The sequence below is a fragment of the Phocoena phocoena genome, chromosome 17 (assembly GCF_963924675.1).
Source record: "Phocoena phocoena chromosome 17, mPhoPho1.1, whole genome shotgun sequence".
Classification (NCBI taxonomy): domain Eukaryota; kingdom Metazoa; phylum Chordata; class Mammalia; order Artiodactyla; family Phocoenidae; genus Phocoena; species Phocoena phocoena.
Window position 1 is genome coordinate 6,994,904 of NC_089235.1, and position 25,368 is coordinate 7,020,271.

At 42.4% G+C, this 25,368-nt stretch overlaps 1 protein-coding gene and 1 non-coding gene across 2 annotated transcripts in view; both read right to left on the reverse strand.

Annotated features, from left to right (window-relative positions):
* TOX (thymocyte selection associated high mobility group box) overlaps positions 1 to 18,489 on the reverse strand; it is a 302,115-nt gene extending 283,626 nt beyond the window's left edge. The window contains exon 1 of the mRNA XM_065895390.1: positions 18,271 to 18,489. Coding sequence (XP_065751462.1) covers positions 18,271 to 18,372 — 102 coding nt within the window. The 5' untranslated portion in view covers positions 18,373 to 18,489. The remainder of the gene's footprint in view (positions 1 to 18,270) is intronic.
* Positions 18,490 to 20,373: 1,884 nt separating this feature from the next.
* On the reverse strand, positions 20,374 to 20,480 carry LOC136137368 (U6 spliceosomal RNA). The gene has a single exon (XR_010656708.1). It is a non-coding gene; the product is annotated as a U6 spliceosomal RNA (small nuclear RNA).
* Positions 20,481 to 25,368: the final 4,888 nt, after the last annotated feature.

The window sequence follows — 25,368 nt, forward strand, 5'->3', positions numbered from 1 at the left end:
CATGAATGAACACAGGGATATTCAGAGCTTAATATGAATAGCCTTGAGGTCAAATATGAAAGTTGTCCATTTGATTCTCACTTCACCCATCTTCTATTAATAGGATTATTTATATCACATCTAAGATGGTTACCTCTGTAAGTGCACTTTTTTTTTTCTTTTTTTATTCCTACCACTTAGCACAGTTCCTGGTGCATAGTAACCACTCAGAAAATAGTTAATGAATAAATTAACCAATATTTGCAAATGCCATGTTGTGGGAAGCTGGGTCTGTAGCAACCCTGGGGCATGGGCTCCAAAACTCATGGAGAAACAGGCAATGGAGTCAAATATAAGGAATCTGCTTCCCCTTTTCATTAATTTTTTGTTCCACTTTTGCAGGACCTTGCAAATAAATGTGTGTAAACTACAGACACATATTCAGTATTCATTCCCCTGGCCTGCCATTTCAGATAAAACTTCAAAAGATGTTTTAAGTATGGGAAAAGCTCCTTGATTTGGGTAAAGGAAAAATCTAAAATGCTTAACTGCCTAAATGAAGTTTCTAGAAGAAAACACATATTTTTGTCATTAAAGGGGATAGCCATTATTTACACATGCCCGACTGGTTTACAAAGAACTCATTTCAAAAACAGGTTAAGACTTAAATGAAGTAAAGGAAAACAAACGAACCAAGCCTGATTTAATGTTGTGCTATGGACATCAAGTAGATTGGCATTTGTTAGGAAACCCTGCATACACACCTAAAATCTATCCATGTTGTACTGCATAACCAGAACTACTGTTTTTCCAAGACTGTTCAGTCCACTGAAGGGTGTCCTAATGGTGATGCGGAAGGCAGGAAAGGAAGGCTGCCCAGAAACAGAAGCCCCTTTTAGGCAGGTGAGAATGCAGGTAGAAGAATATCTAAGGAAGTAAGTGTAAAGGAATCTTGAAAATAATGTCAATCATCTTACAAATTATGTCTGTCTGTGGTGGAAGGAAGGGAGGAAAGGAAGGAGGATGGGAGAGAAGGAACCCAAACCTCAGCCATCTGTTATGTTATAGCTCTTGCTCTATCCTATACCTGCTCCCACCCACCCCCAAACCATCACTGTAGCCATTCGATTTCTTCATGATCCATTCCTTTTCTTGGATTTTCCAAATTCTTTTCAGGTTAGGTTACATACTAGTGTCTAACAACATAATACCACTCTTGACAACCTTTCCCATCACTAAGCATTGTCAGGTTTTGCAGTGACTCTGGGATTTTCCTCTTCCATCTACACATGGGATATTTGACTTCCTCCCTCTGTGCCATTCTCTCCCTTTAAGCATAATGTCACTATACCAGCAATTATTGAGCCCTACCTACACAGTCTTCCAATTTAAACCAAGATCAAGTACTTTGTCAAACTTTCTTATCAAAAACAGAATTAGTGAAAGTCAGGGAAAGAATAAGGGTGAACAAAATGTTCCTATCTCTGTGGGAGAGATGACCTAACAATATCAACTCCTGCAAGGCCTCCAGTCTATTTCTCAATAAGGATAAAAGACTGTTATGTTATTTCGTGTTTCTCAAACTCATTCCCCTAAGAGCAAAGAGTGATATGCCAAGGCAATAGAACTTTAGAATAACATAGACTATGTTTCTGTAGCACAGCATGGACTCAATTGTAAGTCATTTAAAGTATTATATTTACATGAAAACAGGGATGCGTTATGGAAAATATTATAAAATCTACATATTTCTTAAAGATGAAGCACCATCTTTTTCAGACCTCTGTAGATTTCACAGGTACTTCTGGGGTCTTCCTGCAGCCCCTCGGGGTATAAATCCATCAGGGCACTTCAGTAGAAAAATGTGAGGACTTTGCTCTGTGGCTACTTGAAGACTGTGAGATATCTTTAAAATTGCTGTTGACGTTTCTGAATATGTTTGGATACTTTACTATATTTTCCCAATTTACTAATAATTGTGTGCGTATTTGTCACTGAACAAGAAATTTCAGCAAAGCAACTACTAATAACTTTGGAAGTTAACTCAGCAGGTGCACTTCTAAGACTACACACAAAGCAAAACGTTCACATTAATTGCTAATGATTGGGCTGATAATTTTTTTTTTTTTTTTTTGCGGTACGCGGGCCTCTCACTGTTGTGGCCTCTCCCGTTGCGGACGGAGCACAGGCTCCGGACGCGCAGGCTCAGCGGCCATGGCTCACGGGCCCAGCCGCTCCGCGGCATGTGGGATCTTCCCGGACCGGGGCACGAACCCGCGTCCCCTGCATCGGCAGGCGGACTCTCAACCACTGCGCCACCAGGGAAGCCCTGGGCTGGTCAATTTAAAAAAGAATTTGCAGGTAGACTACAATACTCTTGTGTCCCTTAAGAAGTTAGATTTTAATGTATCTCAACCTTTTGGCGGAAGTATAAAACCTCTAAAAGCTTATTCATCTATAATTGGAAAGGTCTTCAAAAAAATAGGTGAATACCTGATGGTTCATTTTACCACAGAACTCCCCCAGGCAGTTTTCTCTGGTACATTCCTATAAGGGCTAAGCGTTAGCCCACTTACAATAATCAACGTGAATTCCACCCCAGCTGCCCCTAAACCCATCTCTAGAATGGCACTGGTTACCTTCCTAACTTGCTAACTTAGTGCCCTATTTCTCACTACAGACACCTCAGCCTCAACCCAGGCACCACATCAGACAGCCCATGATGTCACACCTCCATCTATTTCCTCATTTCACCGTCTTTCATGAGAGAAAAATTGATGAATAATTAGTGTTCACATGTCTCTCAGACAATCAGCATTCTGTCACTCATTGTATTTCCATTTTTGCTCTGTGAACAAGCAAGAGCCAAATTTAATGTTTAATTATAGGGAAAAATACCTGAGCTAAGAAACATGTGGGCGTCTTTCTTCCTGGCTATCATATTCTGCATTAATATTAATAGCCTTATTGTAGGTGTTGGGTTTTTTTAGTTGCCTCCAGTCATTTTGAAAAGAGGTAGGAAGTCTAAAAAAATAGTTCAAAAAAAATAGGAGTAACTTTCCCCCTCCTCACTGCGTGATTTTTAAGGGCAACTAAAATGCCACTTCCTACAGGAAGCAACCCGGATTTCCAGCACTACAATCCATTAGTACTTCCTCCTTCTGTACTGTCAGCACTTTGACTACAGACTCCATCCATATCACATCAGTTGTACCAGAGCTGGGTTATGGTTATTTGTATTCCTCTCTTGGCTACTAGCCACACAAAGGCAGGGCCAGGGCTCACTCATCTCTGTGCCTCTCCCTGTCCAAACCCCCCCCCCAACACTCAGCATAAGGCTCTGCACACAGTTGGTGTCCAGTAAATGCTTTTCAATTTCTAAAAATGAATTAAGTGTGCCTTATTAACAAAGCCCACAGCTTCTTTACAAGGGCATTCCAAATTTTTTTAAAAAGTCTGCTTCTCGGGCAAGAATATTCTCATTTCATCCCTGTGCAAATATTTATGGGGACTGCATTGGAGCCACCTGAAAACAAGAAGTTATAATGGAAACAGAGACACATCCTTAAGTGAGGCAACCGAAATAGGAACTACTTGGATACTTTCACTTAAATGTTCTCTGCTTGATAAAGTTCATTACCAGAATATCAGCTTTAAAAGTGAGATGCATTCAGTTGAGCACTTTTTTTCATTTTGTAAATAGATTTTTCCTTGCCTGAGCTCTCCGTATAAAGTACAAAATAGTCTTCCATAACATTAGAAAAATGTCACCCCGTACATAAAGCTAAATTTTTAAAAATAAAATAGATTTTTCTTCTTTAGTCTTTTAAAGGTACAGCAGCACCTTCCCAGAACAACCACCCTGTACTAAACACTATACTAAGGGCTGAATCATCAACCTGCAGTGTGATACCTTCTAAAATGTGTTGGGATAACATATTAGAGCCCAGAACAAAGTTAAGTCCCCATGGGATATCCTAAGACTATAAAGTCACCACCTCTTCAACATTACCCTACTTATTACTAAGGTTATATTTAACCCTAGTAATATTTTACTAGGCGTTAATCTTTTTCTCACCCATTCAAAATGACATAGAAAAGTAAGCTAGGTGTTAAATTTACAACCCAAGTGCCAAATTTGCACATCACATCAAATGAAAACTTATATATAGCATATTCATTGCTGAGTTTTTTTATTTTACTTTGATTTCCTGATCAATCTGGGGTGACTGTAGCCAAAGTTACCTTACAAAGTTTTACTCCAAAGATCTCACATGTGTTGGATATAGACATGGAAGTAAGATAAATGGTTTAACACCACCATTGCATCTTGGCAAAGAGGTGATAGCAGAAATGAAACTTTGACCTTTAAATTTTCAGCCCAGGAGTTATTTTTCTAAGAAATGAACATTCATTACTGTCATTTTACCATAAGCATTGTATTCTTGCTATTCTTAACCAAAATTCAGATACAATTTTATGGTCCTTCCCCCTCTCAGAAATATAGCCTTTCTTCTCCACTCCCCACTCCCCCCCAATTTTTTTTCTAAAGATTGCAAGTTATAGAGAGGCAACTGACCTCAGTAAATTTTTCCGCTGGCTTACATTTTTTTCCCTTTCTTTTCAAAGTACTCTTTAGGGGAAAAAGAAAAAGATAAACACACTTCATATAACAAGTGCCGTAAGAAAAATATGTTCTGGCAGACTTTTCCCAACTTGTAACAGAAAAGAATTTACATCATCCAAGTATAAGTGCAAAGAGTAAAAGAAAGAAATCTCCAAATGGATTTCTGTTCCACGTTCAAACTCCAAGGCTAAGGGAACACAAGTGTTTCACTTCAGAAATGAATAACGAATGACTTCAATACACATACACCTTTCTCTTTTTGCAAAAATTGCACATAAAAGAGACTTTTTTTGGCATGGCTGACCTGCAGAGATGTGGAGCTAAGCAGAGTCATGAATCCACTCGCTCTGATATGCACACATGATACGCAATTAAAATCTCCATTCACATTCCTGCCGGGCTGTCAATCATGAGGAAAGCCTTTTTGACAACATTCAGCGAAGCGTACCAACTAACCGCTCGACAGGAACTTAAACAGTAACAGCTTTTGTTACTAGCAAGAACGATTTTTTTTTTAAACCAAGATTGGGTTCAGTTTCTGAGAAATCATTATGCTCTGAATTTTAGGGCCTTTCATTAAAAATGAAAATGTGTCAAGAAGATTTTGTATGGCAAGTGATGTGATGTAATATCTAGAAAATAGGAAATACATAAAAAATTCTGGCCTTTTCAACTGCGGGGAATCTTTTTAACTTTTCCCGTTTAGAACAATGAACAATGATCTTACAAAGCAGTGTTCTGGGAAGAAACGTGACGTTTCTAATTCATCCTGAAGCTTTTTACTAGAATTTTCAAACTTTTCAAAGAGATCGGGGCTCTAATCTCACTTGAAAAGTGACTGACCAGTTTATAAGCCAATAGGAAAATGACTTTTTTCTTTAATCATAAGAAGAATATTTAGCATGTCAGAAATACTGCACGCATCAAACCTTTCAATTTATGGCGCTCCACAGAAAATATTATGCACATAAATTCTCTCCAGATGAACCCAGAAGGTCCTCTGCTCATAACTTACTTTCTGTTGAACATCTAATCAGAGACTGTGCGCCCTTCATAATAGAACATTAGTGTGCTTTAAAGTCATAAATCCATAAAAACGGGGCCCAGTAAAATTGAATACAGGATGCTTGTTAATCGGCTACTGTGTCTGCTTTGAGCAGCTAACCTTGGATTATAAATTCGAAACAAGTTAATACTATCAGATATTGAAATATTTGTCTTCTTACTTATCATGCTCTGTAACGGAGAGAGAGCAGATGCACTGTGACCATTAGCAGTCATGACAAATTGCCTTGCTAATGAACGTTACACACTGAAAGTGCCATAACTGATTAAACTACAATTTCCCACTACCAGAGAAAGAGAGAGAGAGAGAGAGAGAGAGAGAGAGAGAGGAGAGAGAGAGAGGGAGAGAGAGATAGAGACAGAGACAGAGAGAGAGACAGAGAGAGAGAGAGAGAGAGAGAGAGAGGAGAGAGAGAGGAGAGAGAGAGAGGGAGAGAGAGGGGGAGAGAGAGAGACAGAGAGAGAGACAGAGAGAGAGAGACAGAGAGAGACAGAGAGAGACAGAGAGAGAGAGAGAGACAGGGAGAGACAGAGAGAGAGAGGGAGAGACAGAGAGAGACAGAGAGGGAGAGAGAGAGACAGAGAGGGAGAGAGAGGGGGAGAGAGAGAGAGTTGGGCACTCCAGCAGTGGGCAACTCTGATATTCTGCCAACAGGCCTTCAGGCCACAGTGTGATATTTTGAAAAACACTCTGAATTCCATATGAACAGATTCTAGAAGCCTATGTGTATACAACAGGTTTTTAAAGAACATTAGAAAAAACAGCTTAGGTTGGAGCTGATGAGCCATGAAAAATAGATGTGTTTTAACTATTTGGTATCCTTGCAAGTAGGTGTTAAAGGATATTCTCTAGGGTGGGTTTCTCTCTCTTTCTCTCTCTCCTTCCCTTTCCCAGCCCCCAAAACATCACGTGTGCTTTGCATTTCACATAAAATCTTTCTTTTGTCAGTTCTTTTGTTGGTGCAAAATTGGCAGCAGTTCAAATTCAAAGTACTCCTATTCATTTACTGACCAATGTCATTCTAGTTCACATCAGCCAGCGAGCTAAGCTCTAAAAACATAAAAGACTTGCTTCACCACTGACGAATAATGTGTACATTTTTACAGAGCTTAAACCTTAATGCTGTCCCTGAAACTAACAATACAGTATATCTTATCATCCCTTTTTCACGAGCAGGCAGCTGCTGAAACGCTTGCCACTTCAAAATATCAACTGCTTGCCAGTTCTCCTACACACACCCTGTCAAACTCATGTACATTGTGCAACGAAAATGGTGCAGGACTGAAAGCTAGAAATTGTGTCCAATTCTGCTGTAAGGGTATGATGTGCAAAGAACAATGTATGACAACCGTAGAGACTACAAACAATGGCACCGGAGCCAGGAACTTCATAGATCACAACTGCGCCTGTACATATTTCATTGTAGGCATTATGTATTTAAAGCATGACAAATGTACCCTCGTACATTATGTTCTGAACGAACAGAAGCTCCTCCCACCAGATCGCCTTTTGCGTTTCTCTTGGTGATGGAAACACAGTTGAGTTTCATTTCTTTTTCTTCTCTTGAAACGTTTAAGGTTCTCAAGCCCTAAAGGAAAAAGACACACTCTCACAAGCACACACACACAAGGTTATCAAAATGAATAACAGAAAACAGAAGACAATAATACAAGATGAGAAAACGAGATCTTGTTCACTTAACATTTTGGGCTGCTCTCTGAGGACACAAAAGCAAGGATTATCTTAAACACTAACCAAGGGTGTCAAGAGAACTACACTATCACTATGCCTATAAATTGCTGTCTGCCCAATTTTAATGCAGATAAGTGCTGGCTTATTGATTTGCATGATTTTCTAGCAAAATGGAATTCCCACGTGAATATGTTGGGTGCAGAAAATATGGTTTAAGAAGCTTTTACTATTACTGCTTCCCTATGCCAAAAGAACAATTAAGCAAATAATATTTCACTACTGTTTCAGGTCTACAAACTAACGTGGATTCCTGTCTGTTTAGACTTTAAATATCCCTTCCTGTTTCGCGATTCGCTCTGTTTACTTTAAATGATTCTGCTTATTGAAAAGTTGATCTTCTTCCAAATGTCTCTTTAAATAACACGTAAAATCTGAAAACGTTCTCCCTCTGGAACACACCTACTTAATTACAAAGGGGTTCTTGGCTATACCAACTTCACACTAATTCAGTCAATGACTGTGGAAATGGAAACATGTTTATGGGAGAAGATTAGTATGAGTCTACATTCATCTCCTCCACAACCTCGCTTAGGTTACAAAACCTTTATCACACAAGTAGCTTGGAGTGGAATTAACTGACTCGAGGCTAAGGAAGATGAACAGATATGCTTTTAAGGTGTTAATAAATATTTTGGAAAGAGAATAGGTAGTTTAGGTGCTTAGGGGTGCTGACCTTTGCTGTGTTGATTAGTGGGACAATGATACATTATTAACACACAGCAGCTGTACCTGAACTGCTGCCATGAATATAATAGCCTTTTATAGCCATCAGGGGAGTGAGGTAGGAGGCCTTTATTAACCACTAGACATGATTAGCACATTATGTGAACTTTAGTAGGCAAATTATCTCTTATTGAAATAGAATGTTGGTTGTAACTAATTATAAACATGATTTTTAAAACTTCCCAGTGAACAACTCAATGTTTTACTACCGTTCAGCTCATTATTGGCTGGTAATCGACAAAAATGGGTTCTATTATGGGATGTACTTACAGGAGCTGAATCTCCAAAGGCAGACCTTGTCACCGAAGGCTGACTTTCAAATTGTTTGGCATTACAGGTTCAGGGATATTAGCATACGTGCAAACTTTCTCTCTTTAATTAAGTCAAACTGTTCATGAACTAGAAAAGCTGCTTTGGGAATTTTCTTCCTCTTTATGTCTTTAATCAGTTCTTAAAAGATTAGTTTTGCAGTAAATTTTGGAGAGTTACCTTGAAAAATAACAGCATAATTTATTTCAAAAAGCTTAATTTTGGGAGAGTAAAGATTATCCCATTAGCCTTAGTAAGTGAACAGGGCGCGGAGAGTCCATTATGAACAGTCTTTTATGCCCTGGCAGAAAGTCATTAACATAAAATAAATCATTAGCTTTGATATTAAGCTTCTAGTATCTGCAGGTTTCAATGATTAATGTTCATGACTGCATCTGCCAAATGATAAAATATACTTTTTGTTGAAAGGTTATCCTGCCTCTTTATTTTTAACATTTCTCTTTACACAATTGTTCCTGGCATTTTAGGCAGAGGCATTCTGGCATAGAAGGAAAGAACTGGTTTACGCAATGGCTTGGAGATGCCAATGCATATAACACTTTACCCACCATTTTTCAAATTACCCATTTAACTGAGTTAAAGGACTTAAGGAATTCAGGTGGTGCACAGATATGCTTTCAATGTAATTGGACTATCTTTAGACCCAGTTGGTCCATTCTTTAATTAATCTTGCACATTATATTTCCTATCTCTGACCCATACATCAGAGGAAGGTGGTGAGGGGCAAGCTTGCTTGCCTGAAGTCAGGAACTACAAGAGGGCATTTCCCTCTGGAGCAGGCAGTCTCAACTTTATTTCATCCTCTTACACAGCATCATAGGCAACAGCTTCCATCCTAGCATCTCTCATTAGGTGCACTGACTCGCAATGCAGAAAGGGAAAAAGACGCCCCCTGGGGGCTTATCAATATCTGAGAGAGAGAGATTACAGGCTACCTATGTAGCTACACACACCCCATTTTCCCCAATTCACCTTGGACCCTCTAGAAAGGTTATTCTTTTCACTCCTTTCCTGAAAGAATCACTAGTCTACGACTTTGGAAGACACATTCATTTCAGTAAGGTAGCCGAAATAGAAGAAATGGACCGAGAAGATGGTATTTTTCTAAGGTCTACCACTGTTTGAATTTTTGAACATCTTTCCTCGTGTGATTTCTAAATAATCTACCTGTGCTGACTCCTTGATTCTCATAAAGGTGCTTTGATACAAACATTAATTATTTCCTCCTGTGGATACATGGAAGATTGGGACACAGGTGGATTATAGGTTTTAGTTTCAGAACTTTTACCAGACATCAAACGGAGTCAGGCTTCTGAAGAGAATGGGAAATAGAGCGGGAGGGAATCATATCCTTTCAGGGTTATATTTATTTTTCACAGGGGGTAAGTCAACACAGGTTCAAGAGCCCCAGTTTTTATATGAAATCTTCAAGAAGAGTCTTTTCTTCAGAAAGGCCTAGGTGTTCCTCAGAAAAGATCCAGTTCTTTAGTCTTATTAAGGTATAATTTGCCCAGTTAAAGCCCTAGCATTGTGAAAAGCATCATCTCATGTGAAATATGGCTACACTTCTTTAAAAGGAGTGGTAATGAGGCATTCCTACTGACCAGTATGATTGCCTTTGTTGTTGTTGTACACGTTGAGAGATTCTGCCATTTATGATAAATTCTCATGCATCTATGGGCAGATTATATCCAGGACCATGAGAAACACAGAAAAACACATGCTCACCCAAACACACACACACACACACACACACCCCAGTTTCTCTGACTAGGTAACTTCCAGATAGGGGCTCAAAGACTTTAATGGAAAAGTATTCCATGCAGTAGCTGATAGTGTTACAACTGTGGATCAGATACCTGTAACTTGTAAGTCACATAGTAACTCAAAACATTTTATATTTTCTTGGCCACTAGCAAAGCTTCTTATCAGCCAACCATGGCCCTAGTTTATTTAGGAGTCCTTTCAAGACAGTTTCATCAAAGCACATAACTCAAGAATGAAAAACAATAAATACTTGGCTAATGCAGAACCGTTAGAAACTCCAAAGGGAAAAATGGACAAACAGAAAAGCATTAACAGTGACACTGGTTTCATGACGTTTGTTACTATAAATATAAATCAATGATGATGTTTCATAAGTACAATGGAAATCTGAAGATAGATTTTAAAAGTTAACTTTTTATTCAAGGAAGGGAAACTTGCCTTACTTGCCTATTCAAACTAAAGAGATCTGGGAAGATATCAGCACCTCCTCCAGTGATAGAGCAGGGGGCTTCTTTCTGGCCTCATCCCTCCTCTGATCTTTTCTGCTACACCATCAACATCCAGGCACAGAGCAATATAATGTTCCCATTTTCAAAATGAATGCTATAGGGAGGAAAATGTTATAACCAGGAAAGTCTCATTCAGGTTAATGTGAATTCCATGTCTCAAAGTATTACAGAAGAACTGCTATAATTAACAGTCTTTTGGCACTTCCATTATAAACCACATTTCTGAGCAGTTTATAACTCAACTGTTTTTAATGAGAAATTACTCTTCGGGATGAAACTTGGCATGCATGGTTTAAAACAAAAAAATGCTCAAATTCATTAGGGCCGATGTAAGCTGTAGCGTCCTGGTGCTCTGCTTTCCTAGCGGGACATTTAAAAAATTCACTGTCTAGGGCTTCCCTGGTGGCGCAGTGGTTGAGAGTCCACCTGCCGATGCAAGGGACATGGGTTCGTGCCCCGGTCCGGGAAGATCCCACATGCCGCGGAGCGGCTGGGCGCGTGAGCCATGGCCGCTGAGCCTGCGCGTCCGGAGCCTGTGCTCCGCAACGGGAGAGGCCACAGCAGTGAGAGGCCCACGTACCGGAAAAAAAAAAAAAAAAAATTCACTGTCTACAGCTGGCCCCATCAACCAATGGAGAACAAAGGCTATCTGACTCTGGAAAGTGCACCTTCAAAGAAAAAGATCAACTGAAAATACACTTGCTCTTGGGCATCCTCTGGGGACTGGTTCCAGGACTCCCCTCGGATACCCAAATCTGAGGTTTCTCAAGTCCCTTATATAAAGTGGTGTAGTATTTGCATATAACCTACACACATCCTCTCCTATACTTTAAATCATCTCTGGATTACTTATAATACCGAATATAATGTAAATGCTATGCTAATAGTTGTAAATACTATGTAAATGATATGTAAATAGTTGCTGCTGATGCGCGGCAAATTCAAGTTTTGCTTTCTGAAACTTTGTGGAAATTTTTTCCCCAAATATTTTCCATCCAAGGTTGGTTAACTTGCAGACGTAGAACCTGCAGATATGGAGAGCCGACTGGATATCAATAACATCAAAGTGGAAGTAAATAAGAGAAAAAATATCTTCAAGATTGGTAAAAGTAAATATTCCCCATGTTAAAATTTTAAATTCAGTTTAAACAAGGCAGCTTTCAAACATTTAGATGCTTTATGTGGAAGCTTCTTGCAGGCAAGATTATAGTTATGGTTTTGGGGGCCACAGTATTTATTAACAATGGTTTACCACAACCTTGTTTTCTCCTAAAGGTATACATTTTAGATTCTTAGATTTGGCTGTATACAGTATAACTTTTATCTTAAACAACTGATAATATTTTTTAAATGTAAATGTTAATAACATTTAATGAAGTCATGATAACTATATTTAATTTTCTTTGAGGTATAAGTTAAATATTCTACCTTATGACTTCCCAGAAACCCTGAGATTCACGTTTGGATAAGCTAAGATGTAGGATGATAAAAGTAATTACTTAAATAGGTTCTGCATTTCCAACTATTCCCATCTTAGTCATCTATGCATATTCTGATAAGAACACATACATAGGCCAACCCACATACTCACTGTACGTGTAACTCAGCTAACTTACTACGTGCAACTAAACATCAGGAGATCACAGTCCCACTTTCATACTATTTTAGAGTCTAAATAAAGATTTCTCACCGATAGGGGATGTTCAAGGAGCTGATTTCAAGCTCTCAATACACTGCAATAACATGTGCGGGGAGAGGTGAACTATAAGAGCTTAGCAATACCCACATGGTTTTCCTCTCAGCATCATGTCTTAGTCTGTGTTTTCTTAGTCTATTATTCTAGGCTCCAATGTCATTCATTCAGATGGGGGAAAGGAGAGTAGCCTAGTTCAGGATTTTAAGAAGTGGATATGGGCCTGAGGACTGGCAGATTCCAACTTCCTTACCCCAAAGAAGGTCAGGTACTGGAGGAAGAACGGATTTGTTAACACGGTTATGATAACAATGATGGCAAGTAGAAAAGGGAGCATGGCGGCCAAGACAGCCACGATGGTGAGTCAAGCATCTGAGGAGAGGGAGGGCTTCAGGTTCGGAAGTGCACACCGCCCAGGTTCAGACCCAGACTGGGAAGGAGAAAAGCAGGGGAGGGGGAGTCGTTCCAGGATTGGGGGTGTTTGGGAAGGGGGTGAAAAGGAGGGAGGCAAGAGGCACCAGAAGCACAGGCAGAGCAGCTGCTGAGGGCAGGCTTCCAGCAGGGCAGGAGGATCTCCAATAGCTGAGAAATATCCCCAGGGTCTTTTCAACTTTCTAGGAAGTTAGCACAATGCTGGGAAGCAGTAGAATAAGTCATCCTTCATAGCTAAATAGGATTCTCACCCCTATCCCAATTCTCTAACCCAACCCTTTCTTTTTATTTTTTTTATTTTTGTGCAGTACGCGGGCCTCTCACTGTTGTGGCCTCTCCCTGTTGTGGCCTCTCCCGTTGTGGAGCACAGGCTCCGGACGCGCAGGCTCAGTGGCCATGGCTCACGGGCCCAGCCGCTCCGTGGCACGTGGGATCTTCCCGGACCGGGGCACCAACCCGCGTCCCCTGCATCGGCAGGTGGACTCTCAACCACTGCGCCACCAGGGAAGCCCCCATCCCTTTCTTGAATTGAGCCCATCACACAAAAAAAGTATGCCCACAAGAAATAGTTCCACACACCAAAACCCACATTGGAGACCCAGTTTTGGTCCCAAGAAAACCATTCTTAAACTTGGAACTTTCCCTTCAGGTTCAGCTACCTTACTTCTTTCCTCTGTTCTAAGCCCTTGCAATCATGTCATTTAAAAAAAAAAACGACAACAAGCAAATGAGATCATATTGAAATATCAGCTTAGTTTTTCCAACGAAGCAAAATATCAAAACGTTCCTTAGTATCGTCACTCAGTAACTTCTAACACGTACGATAAACTGTGAGAACACTAAACCATGCGAGCATGTTAGAAATAACATCATGAGCTCCAAAGCTCAAAACTGTAATTGTTGCATAGACATTTAAAATTGGAGTTTATGACACTGAAGTATCCCACAAAGTCAAGACAGCTAGCTACATTTGAGGGTTTTGTATGCTATCTGATTTAGTGGCCAAAACCATGATGGCTCCACTTACGCTCTTACCTATAAATTTATTTAAAACATACTTAAAGACCTCAAAACTTATGAAAGATGCCAGCTTAATAACACTCCCATGGGAGTTTTAATTACACTAACGATGTTCAGAGTATTGACTATGAATTTCCCAAAGTCCTAGAAGTTACGGGGGTGGGTGGAGAGCTAATCAAGCATGATGCTCTAGATTGCTTATAACCCTCCCCTTCCGCCTCCTCCTTTTTCTTACATTTATTGAAGTAGAAATAATGACTCCATCATAATGTGCTTGCAAATCCTGTATTTTAGAAAGGATGAGTTTTGCCCCATTGAAGTGCAATACGTAATACTCTAAATAGGAAAATAAACTCGAAGGAGATTTTGCAGAGATGACAATAAATCTTGTTTTTCTCAGAAGTTATCAAATGTCTAATGTTAGCCCTGACATTTTAACGCAGAGTTCATCACAAATAGGTCCTTCCTCCTACGTTTATGTGAAAAGATTATACACTGTCCTCCCTCATTTCAATGATAAAAGCCCAATATTCTAAACGCCCATTATTCTTCACTCTGTATATAGCCAGTATGGGTTTGTGTTTTGAACTTCCTTGTGTCTAAATCAACCAAAGAAAGATTCAGGACCTGATTCCACAAAAGCAACCGCTGAGAACAGTAAAGACCATTATTTCCTCTCCCACTGCTGGCAGAGGTCAGCATCCCTGTCATTAGCCATGTCATAACATAATTGTATTACTACTCCTTCTGTGGGCAGATACTGAGCAATAACTGAACACATCATATCATTGCAAAAATGAAAAAGTGCCATTTCTTTGTCCCAATTTAGCATAAAATCAGTGAAAACAATCTTCAGAAATGACACTGCACTAAGAAACTGAAAGGAACTGTTATTACTCTGTGGGTATATATTTAAACTGATGCTCTGACATCTTCAACTAGAACCAAAAAAGAGGACTCTATTTTACTACTGGACTCCAATTGTGAGCTCCTATAATCCAATTTCTTTTGGTAACATTCAGCTCAATTAAGGGATACACTGTTACTTAAAATGGCCTTAATTAGACGAAACTCCAGTATGGTACCCATCTCTCAATGTCTGAAATAGAGCCATGCTTTAAGTTGCCAGAGGTGACCACTGTTACTTCCAGCCTACATGTTTCCGTCCAGTCTATGAGCTACACTGCTATTTCAAAGGCTGACCTATATACAGCAACGTGCCATCCGTTCTGGCTGTTTGTATAAGAGATGCCTCGCACAGTTGCCATAACCAGCATTGTTGCATTGTTCTCACTTTTCTCCTGCAATGGGCTATGTGAAAATGGAGGCCAGTTTGCATAGTGATGTGCTCATAACGTAATGTGCTCTTACGATAGAGCGATACTAAATTAAACTGTTTTCCAAAAAATTCCTCCTACAGAGTTTATTAACTGAACAATGTAAGTAGTGTTTTGGCAAAATCTATAGAGCAGCAGTGCTGGAAAATGTCAGCAAAGTAAAACAACCTCATTTTAGTTTAGAAAAGCTTCAGGAAGAGGACATTCATTTTCTGGATTAGGGTCTCTTCTGACATTGAAAAAAATGTCACTGGAGAAACTAGTTACAACTGTGTGATGCTGAAGCACAGAGAGATACTGGTTCCTCTGGGATTCAGCACACTGACTTTAGTAAAGTGTTGACAGATTTTAAATAAAGACAATTAGTAATTTATGATCTTATCATCCTATTGAAAACAAATAACCTGACAAAGTGACTGTTTCTTGTAATAAACTACCTATTCATGACACCTCTGAAAGAGACAAGGTTTACTTTGCAGTCTCCTCTCTCTGGGAGAAGTCAGGTCCAACTTGTTTTTACTAAATGTGGATACAGATTTCTTATTTCACCTCTTTCAAACTTCTGCCCACCTTTCAGATCCCTGCAGATCTACCTGAGTCACCGTAAAAATGAATTCTGGTTGACTACATTCTAAGCAACTAAAACTGTGGAGTTGGACAGAAATTTTGTGCCAATGCTAATCATGATGGAGTAGAAAACACTAGTGCCCGGGTTTTCTGGGGCCTAGCAAACCTACTCAGTACACTGAATATAAGCTGGGATCAGTGACAAATACATTTGTTAGACTGCTACCCAGAGAAAGGCAGGAGCAGACATCCTGTGAGAAACATTTCCATGAAGTCTCTTCCTACTATTAAAAGTGTATCTTATGACTGTGCATCTTTAAAAATCCATTATTCCCTGGATAAGTAAAGTAGGAGACTTGCATCCAGTCTATAGAAAGGGTGGCTAATTTGCATTTTAAAAGAACAGTTTGCTCCTCATACACCGGGTGACTTAAAAGGAACTTCAATGAGCTAGTAAAGAAATTCTGAAGACTTTCTAAATTAATTTATTCAGTTCACAGCACAACCCACTAAAATTATTTAAAGCACTTAATTGGAAAATGATTTAATATATTGGAGTAATTCTTGATTTTCCAAAGCATTTAACTTTTAAATTAAATCTGACCCTACTATCACAAGAATGACGAGTGAAATGTGTATCCAAGTCATTACCTTCTTTTTGGAGCCTAAAATCACTGATAAATTTAATAGGATTTGTCCAGTTTCATTGCCAAAATGTTTCTGACCTTTTGGTTCCAATTACTACTGCGGAATATGTCTTTACTATCCAAGATAAGACTGCTGCTTTATTATTACTGTTAGTAGTAGCAGTGTTATAAGCAAAAATAAAATGTTGCAAACACAAGAGACCTGCTCATTAAGGCAAAACAGACTGTATTACCAACAAATAATGAAACTTCATCACGCAAACTTCTCTGGCCAAAGTTACCCATGCCTTCCATGCCTCTAGCTAAAAGGGCCCCTTCCTGCAGGATGAAAAGCCTTTCTGCCTTGCACAAGACTAGATTTCCCTAGTTTCTAACTTGCCTAAACATCATCAACACATGCACATCCCTTTTCCTGGGTTTTGCACTGTACACACGGCATCGGGGAGTTTCTCCACGGGGTGATATAACTCACAGCTCTGTGTCTGTGTGTGTGTGTGTGTGTGTGTGTGTGTGCGCGCGTGTCGACGGACCAAGACTCGGAGTTGCGAGTTCGTTGCGTGATGGGGAGCCCGGGGGCCGAGGATGCAGCGCGCTAAATACCTCTGTATCGCGTAAAAAGCTGTTTGATGATGACTCGCCACCAGGCAAATGTTACTAGTCCCAACGATTTATCCAGCGGAATTCACCGAGAGGCCGACACGGAATTGCTCGCAGGGGCTGGGAGTATCTGACAGGGTTACCACGGAGCGGGAACTGGGCGTCTAAACGTCTCGCCCTGAGTCTCAGAGAACTCCATTCTCCCCGCCACGTTCACCGGGCGGGACTGCTTAGACACGTCCAAAAAGCCCGAGGCGAGGACAGCCGTGGACCTGCGGCTGCTCTCGGAGTCTGGTCCCCGCGCGTCCTCCCTCCGTGGGCTGAGAGTTCGAGGAACCCCGAGAGTCACTCCCTCCCTACGTACGCCCTGACTGCTGCATCCTTCGGACGAGCGGACCTCCGCGGTAGCCCCGGTCACCCTCATGGCCCGCCTCGCCTCGGGCCCCCGCGGCCTCGGCACCTGGGGTCACCGGGCTGTGAGCATAGCCCAGCCCGGGACCTGCTCCAGCCCCGCGCCGAGGGCGGCAGCTTTGGACGTGAACGCGACGCGCTCGCCCGGCTCCTAACAAACTTGCTGTTTCTGCGCGCACCCCTGGGCGGGAGCTGTCCCCCGGCCCCGGCGCCCCGGCGGCACCCCGGCCCGCAGGCCGGCGCCCGGACCGGTTCGGGAAAACAAAAGCGTTGCGGAGCGCTGTGCCCGGCGGGGGGCGGGGGGCGTCTCCCGGGTCCCGGCACCCCGACTCCCGGCGGCTCCCCTGGCAACTAATCCCGGGCGGGGAAGCGGTGCCACGAGCCCCCACCGCCGGGAGAGCAGGGAGGGAGGGAGAAGGGGAAACCAGAAAATAAACGGAATTCTCCCACTCTCTGCCCGTGTTCCCGGACCCCAGACACACCCCCAAAGTATTCCGCCGTTCTTTCCTAATTTTTTTCAACGCCCCCCCGGCAAACCTAGGCAGGGAGCCTTAGTCGCGAACAGCGGGAAGGAAAGGATCGAGCAAATCGTGTCACTTTCCGCACCATCGCGGGGGCCGGGCAAAGCCCGGGAGCGGCTCCGCAATATTTACTCCCCGAGGGCACGCAGGGCAGCCGCGGGCTGCGAGCCGAGCGCGCCCGGGACCGGCCTCGGGCGACCGACCGCCCGGCCGCCCAGCGGGCTCGCCGCCGCCGCCCCCCTCCCGGGACCGAGCACTCAGAACACGGCGGAAACAAAAGCAGAGCATTCACCTTGTTGCAATAGTAGGGGTCCAGGCAGGGAGAAGGTCCCAGACAGGGAGCGTCGGGCGCAGCGGCGGGCTGGGCTGGAGGTGGATAAAATCTTACGTCCATTTCACTTTCACATCAAGCAACTCCTTTTCTTTGCCTTTTTCAAAAAAGTGTCCAGCAAAACAAGCTTAGACGGAACAGAGAGAGGTGTCTGGACTCAGGAGTAAGAGAAACACCTTCCTTCCCTCACATCCGTTTGTGGTTTGTTTAAGAAGAAGAGGAGAAAAAAAAAAAAAAAAAAAGAAAAAGAAAAGGGGGGGGAAGCGCTCAACTCTCCCCCAAGCCGCGGCGCGCACCCGTCGTCGCCGAGCGCGCAGCCTGCTCCGCCGCCGCCGCCTCCCGGCCCCGCCGCCGCCGCCGCCGGGCAGGTAACTTCATGCGCTCATTGTCCCCCCCGCCCTCCCCCCCATCCCCGCCTCCCGCGCCCCTAGCCGCCCGGCACACGCGCTAGCGCTCGGGCTCTAGGTACTGGGCGTTTTATTGGAGTCTCTGAGTTGCTCTGCTTTGAGTTTATTTTCTCCACCTTGGAGGCCTGGGATGGGGGGAGGACTGGAGAGGGAGACGGGGCGGGAGGTGGGGGGGGGGTGTGAGCGCCCGGGGCCGGGCGGGGTGGAGTGCGCGGCACGACGCGGGCAGCTCGCGGCCCAATGGCGGCTGCTCGGGGCTGGGGGCCGGCGGAGGGTGGAGCGAAGGAGGAGGAGGAGAGCGCTGCCGGGCCCGGGCCGAGGCGGCGGGACCCCGGGGACCCGCCGCTGCGCCCGGGCCACGCTCCTCCGGGCCAGCGCGTCGCACACAAAGGGGCCGGCGAGCCCGAGCCAGCTGCGACCGCGGGACACGGCGGGGAGCGCGCAGCCAGGGGGCGCTGTGGCGCAGCCCGCCCCGCAGCCCCGCCCCCAGCCCCGCCCCGGCCCCACCCCGCTCCCACAGCCCCCCTCCGCGGCCGTCCCCACCTCTTTCTCTGCGTCCCGCACCTCCCGCGGCGCGGCCGTTCCCCACCCCGCTGTCTGCTCCCCCAGCCCTATTCCCACTCTCCGGTGGAGGTGACTTTTCTAGGCAGCGCCGCTCTCGGGGCTGGGAGCCCTCAGGGAGCGCCAACCCTCTGCGTGCTGAGAGTGGGCCACTGTCCCAGGGACGCGAAAGGACTGCAGGGTGTGGATGGGCTGGAAAGGTCTCCCCTCTCCTGCTGCTCGCTCCCGCCTCCAGCCCTCGCCTCCCCGTGATCTCTGTCCCCCAGGAGGGTTTGCGAAGGCTAGGGCTGCCTTAAGGACTCGCAAAAGACCACAGGGGTAGTTCAAAGGGTAAATAGAAAAACAATGATCAGCACACAAGATTGGGCTAGAGGGAAAACACGTGGGCTTGCTAATTGCCCATTACTGGATTCTTGTCCTTTTCTAGTTGGAAGCCCAGTAATTCTCTTGGAGGTCCACGGAAGACCTGGAATCAGCCTCCCTATTTCTCTGTTCCGTAAGTGGGACGAGGAAAGCTCCAGTCACGTTTTCCCGCCTTCTCAAACCCGGAAACTTGGAACTTCGTGTCTCCTGGTGGTTGGAAAGTTTGGCGGATCTCGGCCGCTGTCCAACAGATTTATTCCCGAGGCTGTCCTTGGTGGGAACTCTAACAGGAGTGGGCGATAGTTACCCTCCCAGGAGGGAGCAGCCCCGAACACTGGACCCAAGGCCCTACAAAGAAGCCTGGAAATACTTCATCTGTTCCACATGTTTCTGGTGCCAAGAAGGATACTAATAACATTTCACCACCGGGCACAGCCTTCTAGTGCACGTTGATTGCCAACTGCTCCGTATAACTTTCCCATAGCTATGTTGCTTCCTTTGCAATTGAGAGCATCAGTCACGTACAAGCAGAAAGATCTGAAAGAAAATCTATGAGGACAGTATAGGAATGAGAAAATGAACATCACTGGGCGTCTATACATGGCTCCTTTAGGAACATTTTGTTAAGCATTGCTTTATACTTCTTACAGCCTTTTTCTTGTAAGCCATGGTTTTCTTTCTTCCCTTCATCATTTTTTTAAGACATGTTTATCGGAATATAATTGCTTTATAAAAAAATATGGAACGCTTCACGAATTTGCGTGTCATCCTTGCGCAGGGGCCATGCTAATCTTCTCTGTATCTTTCCAATTTTAGTATATGTGCTGCCGAAGCGAGCACACCCTCATCATTTTTATAAGTGGCAAGAATCCAGCTTTCTCCCTACCTCCAGATTAACATGGTGCAGATTGGTGTAGGGAGAGAGAAGTGTAAGAAAAAATAATTTTTCCCCACTGGATTCAGAAGAGCCTCCATATTTCCAGATCATTCAAGGCACAAAATAAAAACTAAAAAGTAGAAAATATGTTCTTTCTTTAAATAAAGATCTTTATAATAAAATTTAAATGAAGTTTTGTGGTTTGTAACATCAGTGTTCAAATTTCAATTGTAGATGCTAAAATGTGCCTATATGCATTTTCTTCCATGATTAAAAAAAAAACTTTTAGGTTTAAATTAAACATTTCTAAGCTTAAATTTCTGTCAGCGATCCAGCATTTATTACCATCGTATTACATCTCTTCAAAATTGGATTTTTAAAAACTTCCTTAGCATCTGTAATTGATTTCTGTTCGATGGCCTTGTGAACATCAGAAGATGAAATAGTTCAGGGCGGAAGCAATATTATCATCAACATCTTGACACCTGGGGGAAGATAACGATGTCTCCACTTTGCTCCACAGACTTACCACTTTCCTCTGTCTCGAGGGAAAATCCACGTGCAGTGTGTAGAGTCAAAATGACGGGTTTGTGTGTGCGTGGCGGGGTGTTATGGGTGAGAATGTGAACCGTTGATAAAAAAGCTCTTCACTCCAATCACTCATATATGGAGAGTAGCCCCTGAAGGTCAGTGGGGAGTGGAGATGAAAATGGTGTGAATGGTCAGTCATGCCTGTGTGATGATGTCTCCATAAAAATCCCAAAAGTACGGGGTTCAGAGAGCTTCTGGGTTGGTGAACAGTGGAGGTGCTGGGAAAGTGGTGGCCCCGGAGAGGGCATGGAAGCTCTGTGCCCCTTCCCAGGTACCTTGCCCTCTGTAGCTCTTGCATCTGTTTGTTCCTCTATATCCTTTGTTATACCCTTACATATTCAACTGGTAAACAGTAGTCAACTGTTTTCCTGAGTTCTGTGGGCCACTCCAGCGAATTAATCAAACCCGAGGAGGGGGCCATGGGAACCTCTGATTTATAGCTGATCGGTCAGAAGCACAGGTAACAACCTAGACTTGCAATTGGTATCTGAAGTGTGCGTGTGTTTGGTGGGGGTGGGGGTGGCAGTCTTGTGAGAATGAGCCCTTATCCTGTGGGATCTGATGTTATCTGCAGGTAGATAGTGTCACAGCTGAGTTCAATTGCAGGACATTCAGCTGGTGTCACAGAATTGCCTGATGTGGAGAAAACCCACACACCTGGTGTCAGAAGTGTTGAGTGTACTAGTAGCGTAAGAGCAAAGGAGAAACACAGGAGGAGGACCGAGTTTTACCCAATTCATGTGGGAATGTGAGCTGTTGGTAAAAAATTTAAAAATCCTTAACTCCAATCCCTCATACATAGAGAGTAGACCGTGAGGGTCATCTCGGTGTAATCGGAAAAAATACTCTCTTTACAATGCTCCACCCACGACCTATCACGTATTGAATGGGTGCACTTCTACCAAGAAAAACTTGGGGAAATTTGAATAGCTCGACCTCTGAGTAAATCTTATTACTTTGGAAGATAAAATAGTAGAGAGTCATTATATTACTTTTCAATTTCTGGAACACTTAACTCTATGTCACAGCTAAGTGTACTCGTTTGTCCATTTATTCATGTATTTGTACATTCTTCAACAAAGCCACATGAACGGGGGGCGGGGGGAAGCACTATGCTATATGTTGTGTGTAGGTTAACATATAAAAACAAATCACTTAAAGCAGTTTCTTCTTTAGATGAGTTTAGAGTCTTATCCAGCAGTATTTCCAACATCGTTTGGTCAGTGGAGTCACCTCAGAAGCTTTGAAAAATACTTGTGCCCGGGGTCCTCCTGCATAGAATCTGATTCAATTCATTTAGGGTAGGGTCTGGGCAACAAAACATGAATGAATTATTGTATAAGGTCCAAAATACAATTTGGTCATCTGAACTAGGGACTTTATATACTCTCATTACCAGAAAGCATGTGTCTATGAAGGAAACATCTCCGTACTTGCATTGATGTAATAATATGGATAGCTACAATATATAAAATGCCTCCTATATCCTAGACCCGGTCCTCATTTCTTTACCTTTAATTTCACTGTCTCATTTAGTTTTACAAATTACATTGGAAATCCTAACCAGTAATTACAAACCACACTTAGTCTTTGATTTGGTACCCTGAATATTACCCATCTTCATTTTAATTATGGTTTCATAAATTGTAGTGTTTTCAAATTTGCAGTTGTTTTCCTTGACCACATTTTATGTTTACTGATTCTTTGTACTATGTCGGTAAGTCCTAAATCTTGTAGTAATTTCTCCAAATTACATACAGAATGTGTTACTTTAGGGAAAATATCCCCTAGACAGTTCATCCTATCCGTGATTTATGAGAATCTTATAAAAATCATTCAACAACAAAGTGGTACTTCCTGAGGGACTTTTTTTTATTAGGTTTGGGAGTTAATTTTTCTCTGAGGGAGACTCCCTCTATATAGGTACTATGAGAATGAAACATAGGGATTTATTTTGAAATACCAAATTTTAAAACTAAAATCAAAGTATGCCATATTTTATAACTAAATTAATATTCAGTCTTTCACTGGCCTCTTATTTAAGGGTGACCTTTCCAGTAAAACTAATGCCTCAATCTCTCCTGTAGAAGAGAAGACTTGTTCTTTTTACAGACCATTCATTTGAACCCCACTGGGCCACCTTCTGTTTTAAGGCACCTCATTATGAATGTGTATATAGGTTGACCTTCCTAACAAGGTTATGGGGTGAAATAGCTGTTTGTTTCCTTAGAACCTAACCAACCCGGAGTCCTACACGTTTTAAAGTTTCGAAAAACATCATTAATGGTTTTGATGGGAAAGGTTTACATTTTATCAACTCGCTAGTTAGAATTTACTGTTGTCCAGAGTCATTCAATATTTTTCTAAAGTAATTCAAATGTAAACTAGAGTGATATGCAAATACATAATATAATGCAACAAGAGAACGCAGAGTACTGAAGTTTGTTTCCTGGGGAGACTAGCGAGAAATGACTAGATTCTAAGTCTTTCAACCAGAAAATAAAGGATTTCAGAATGATGAGGAAAGTTTGAAGGAAATGATGTAGGGCCCACGGATACCTCACATGGTACCCAATGACTCATAAAATGCAGTAGTTTTTTACATAATATGGGAAGTGTGCCATGCTTGTACATTTTACCATTGAGTGTGGTACAGTACTTTGATCTTCAACAATATACAACATTTGTGGCATAATAGCTATAATAGGACTATTCAGCTATTTTACACAGCAATAATCCAGTCCTCTCTCATCAGGATAAACTGTGAGGACAAATCCTTTCAAAATCAGAATTAGTTCCTTGTAGGAGAGGGAGGCTACAATTATGCCTTAAATAGGAGCAGCTGCAACATGGTATCGGCCTGGAGAGTGGCAGTGAAGTGTTTTTCCAATGCAATTAAATGGATTTTTTTTTAATGCAAACTAATGTTCTATAAAAAGTCAACTGCAAGGTGAGTAGGTGTCGGATTGATGAGATGAAAGGAACAAGCATTTTGCTTACCTGAGTTAATATTCCTGCCTTGGTAAATGAGATTTTGGTGAAAATGGATAATCAAGCCTCCTACTTTCCCATGAAGTGGGCCCAAAGGGGAAACAGAGTAGCACAAAGGAAAGAATTCTGTTTCACTTGTACACCCTGTGTCTTATTTCAAAATGTGTTCAAAGCTATGTTTTGTTATTGTTGCTTTTCAAAAAGATATGATGAGTCAACAGCAACACTTCGATTTAAACAAGAAAGGCAGCCCTTGGGTAGAAAAATCTCAATATAACTCATAGGACTTAAACTAGTCAGCACCTACCTCCACGGTGAGACAAAGAGGGAAGGGCACTTCGTTTTTGACCATCGAGATGATTAAAGGATTTGAAAATAAGAACTTTAAGAAAGATGAAAGGACCGGAGAGGGTAATACTGACAGGCAATGTAATATCTTCAAATTGTGTATCTCAAGAGTTCTTTGACAAACAGCCAGAGAACACCTCCACTGAAGATACGACATAAAGAACTGGATATAATTCTAGAGCACTGAGGATTTAGCCGCACATGAAAATAATTTCCCCCAGTGATCTTGAATGTATTGCCAAAGGAGAGTGTGGGCTCTCCTTAGGACAGATTTTAAAATCTCGGCACCCAGAGAAAATTTGTGAAGTCACCTAAGCATCCACTGACACCCCTCCTCTTCTTGAAATACTCCTTCCTTATAAAAGGTCCAGTGGACAGAGGGTTTGAACTTAGCTCTAATTATCTAAAGGGTTTTGTGCTCATAAATTTTAGTTAGGATAAAGTTCATCCAAAAAATGAACGAAGACATCTCCTGTAGCTCTTTGAAATCTAAAAAATGCTTTCTTTTACATTAGCTCTCATTCCTGAGTATTGTCAAGGACATTGGTTACAAACAGAAATAGCAACATCTGATTTTGCAGGCAAAATTTAAGATATGATATAAAACTAGGAATTAAAATATTTAATATATTTTTAGAATGGTACTTTTTAAAAAGGATAGTCTCAAATGATAGAGATGACCTTTTGGGATGGTCTCAGAGCCAAGAATGAAAGAAAAGGAATCCTCCCGCTTCACTATACTGTATTGTAATGCACAGCCTTCAATTCGCTAATTCGAAAATCACACATATTTAAGACAGCAAGAGACTCTTCAGCTCCCATTCAGGCTGATGGTTGCTGCCGGATCCCCACTCCTCCCACCAACTCTTCCAGGGCAGATTAGGCAGGTGACTCTTCACCCTTAACCTTCCCCGTTTCCAC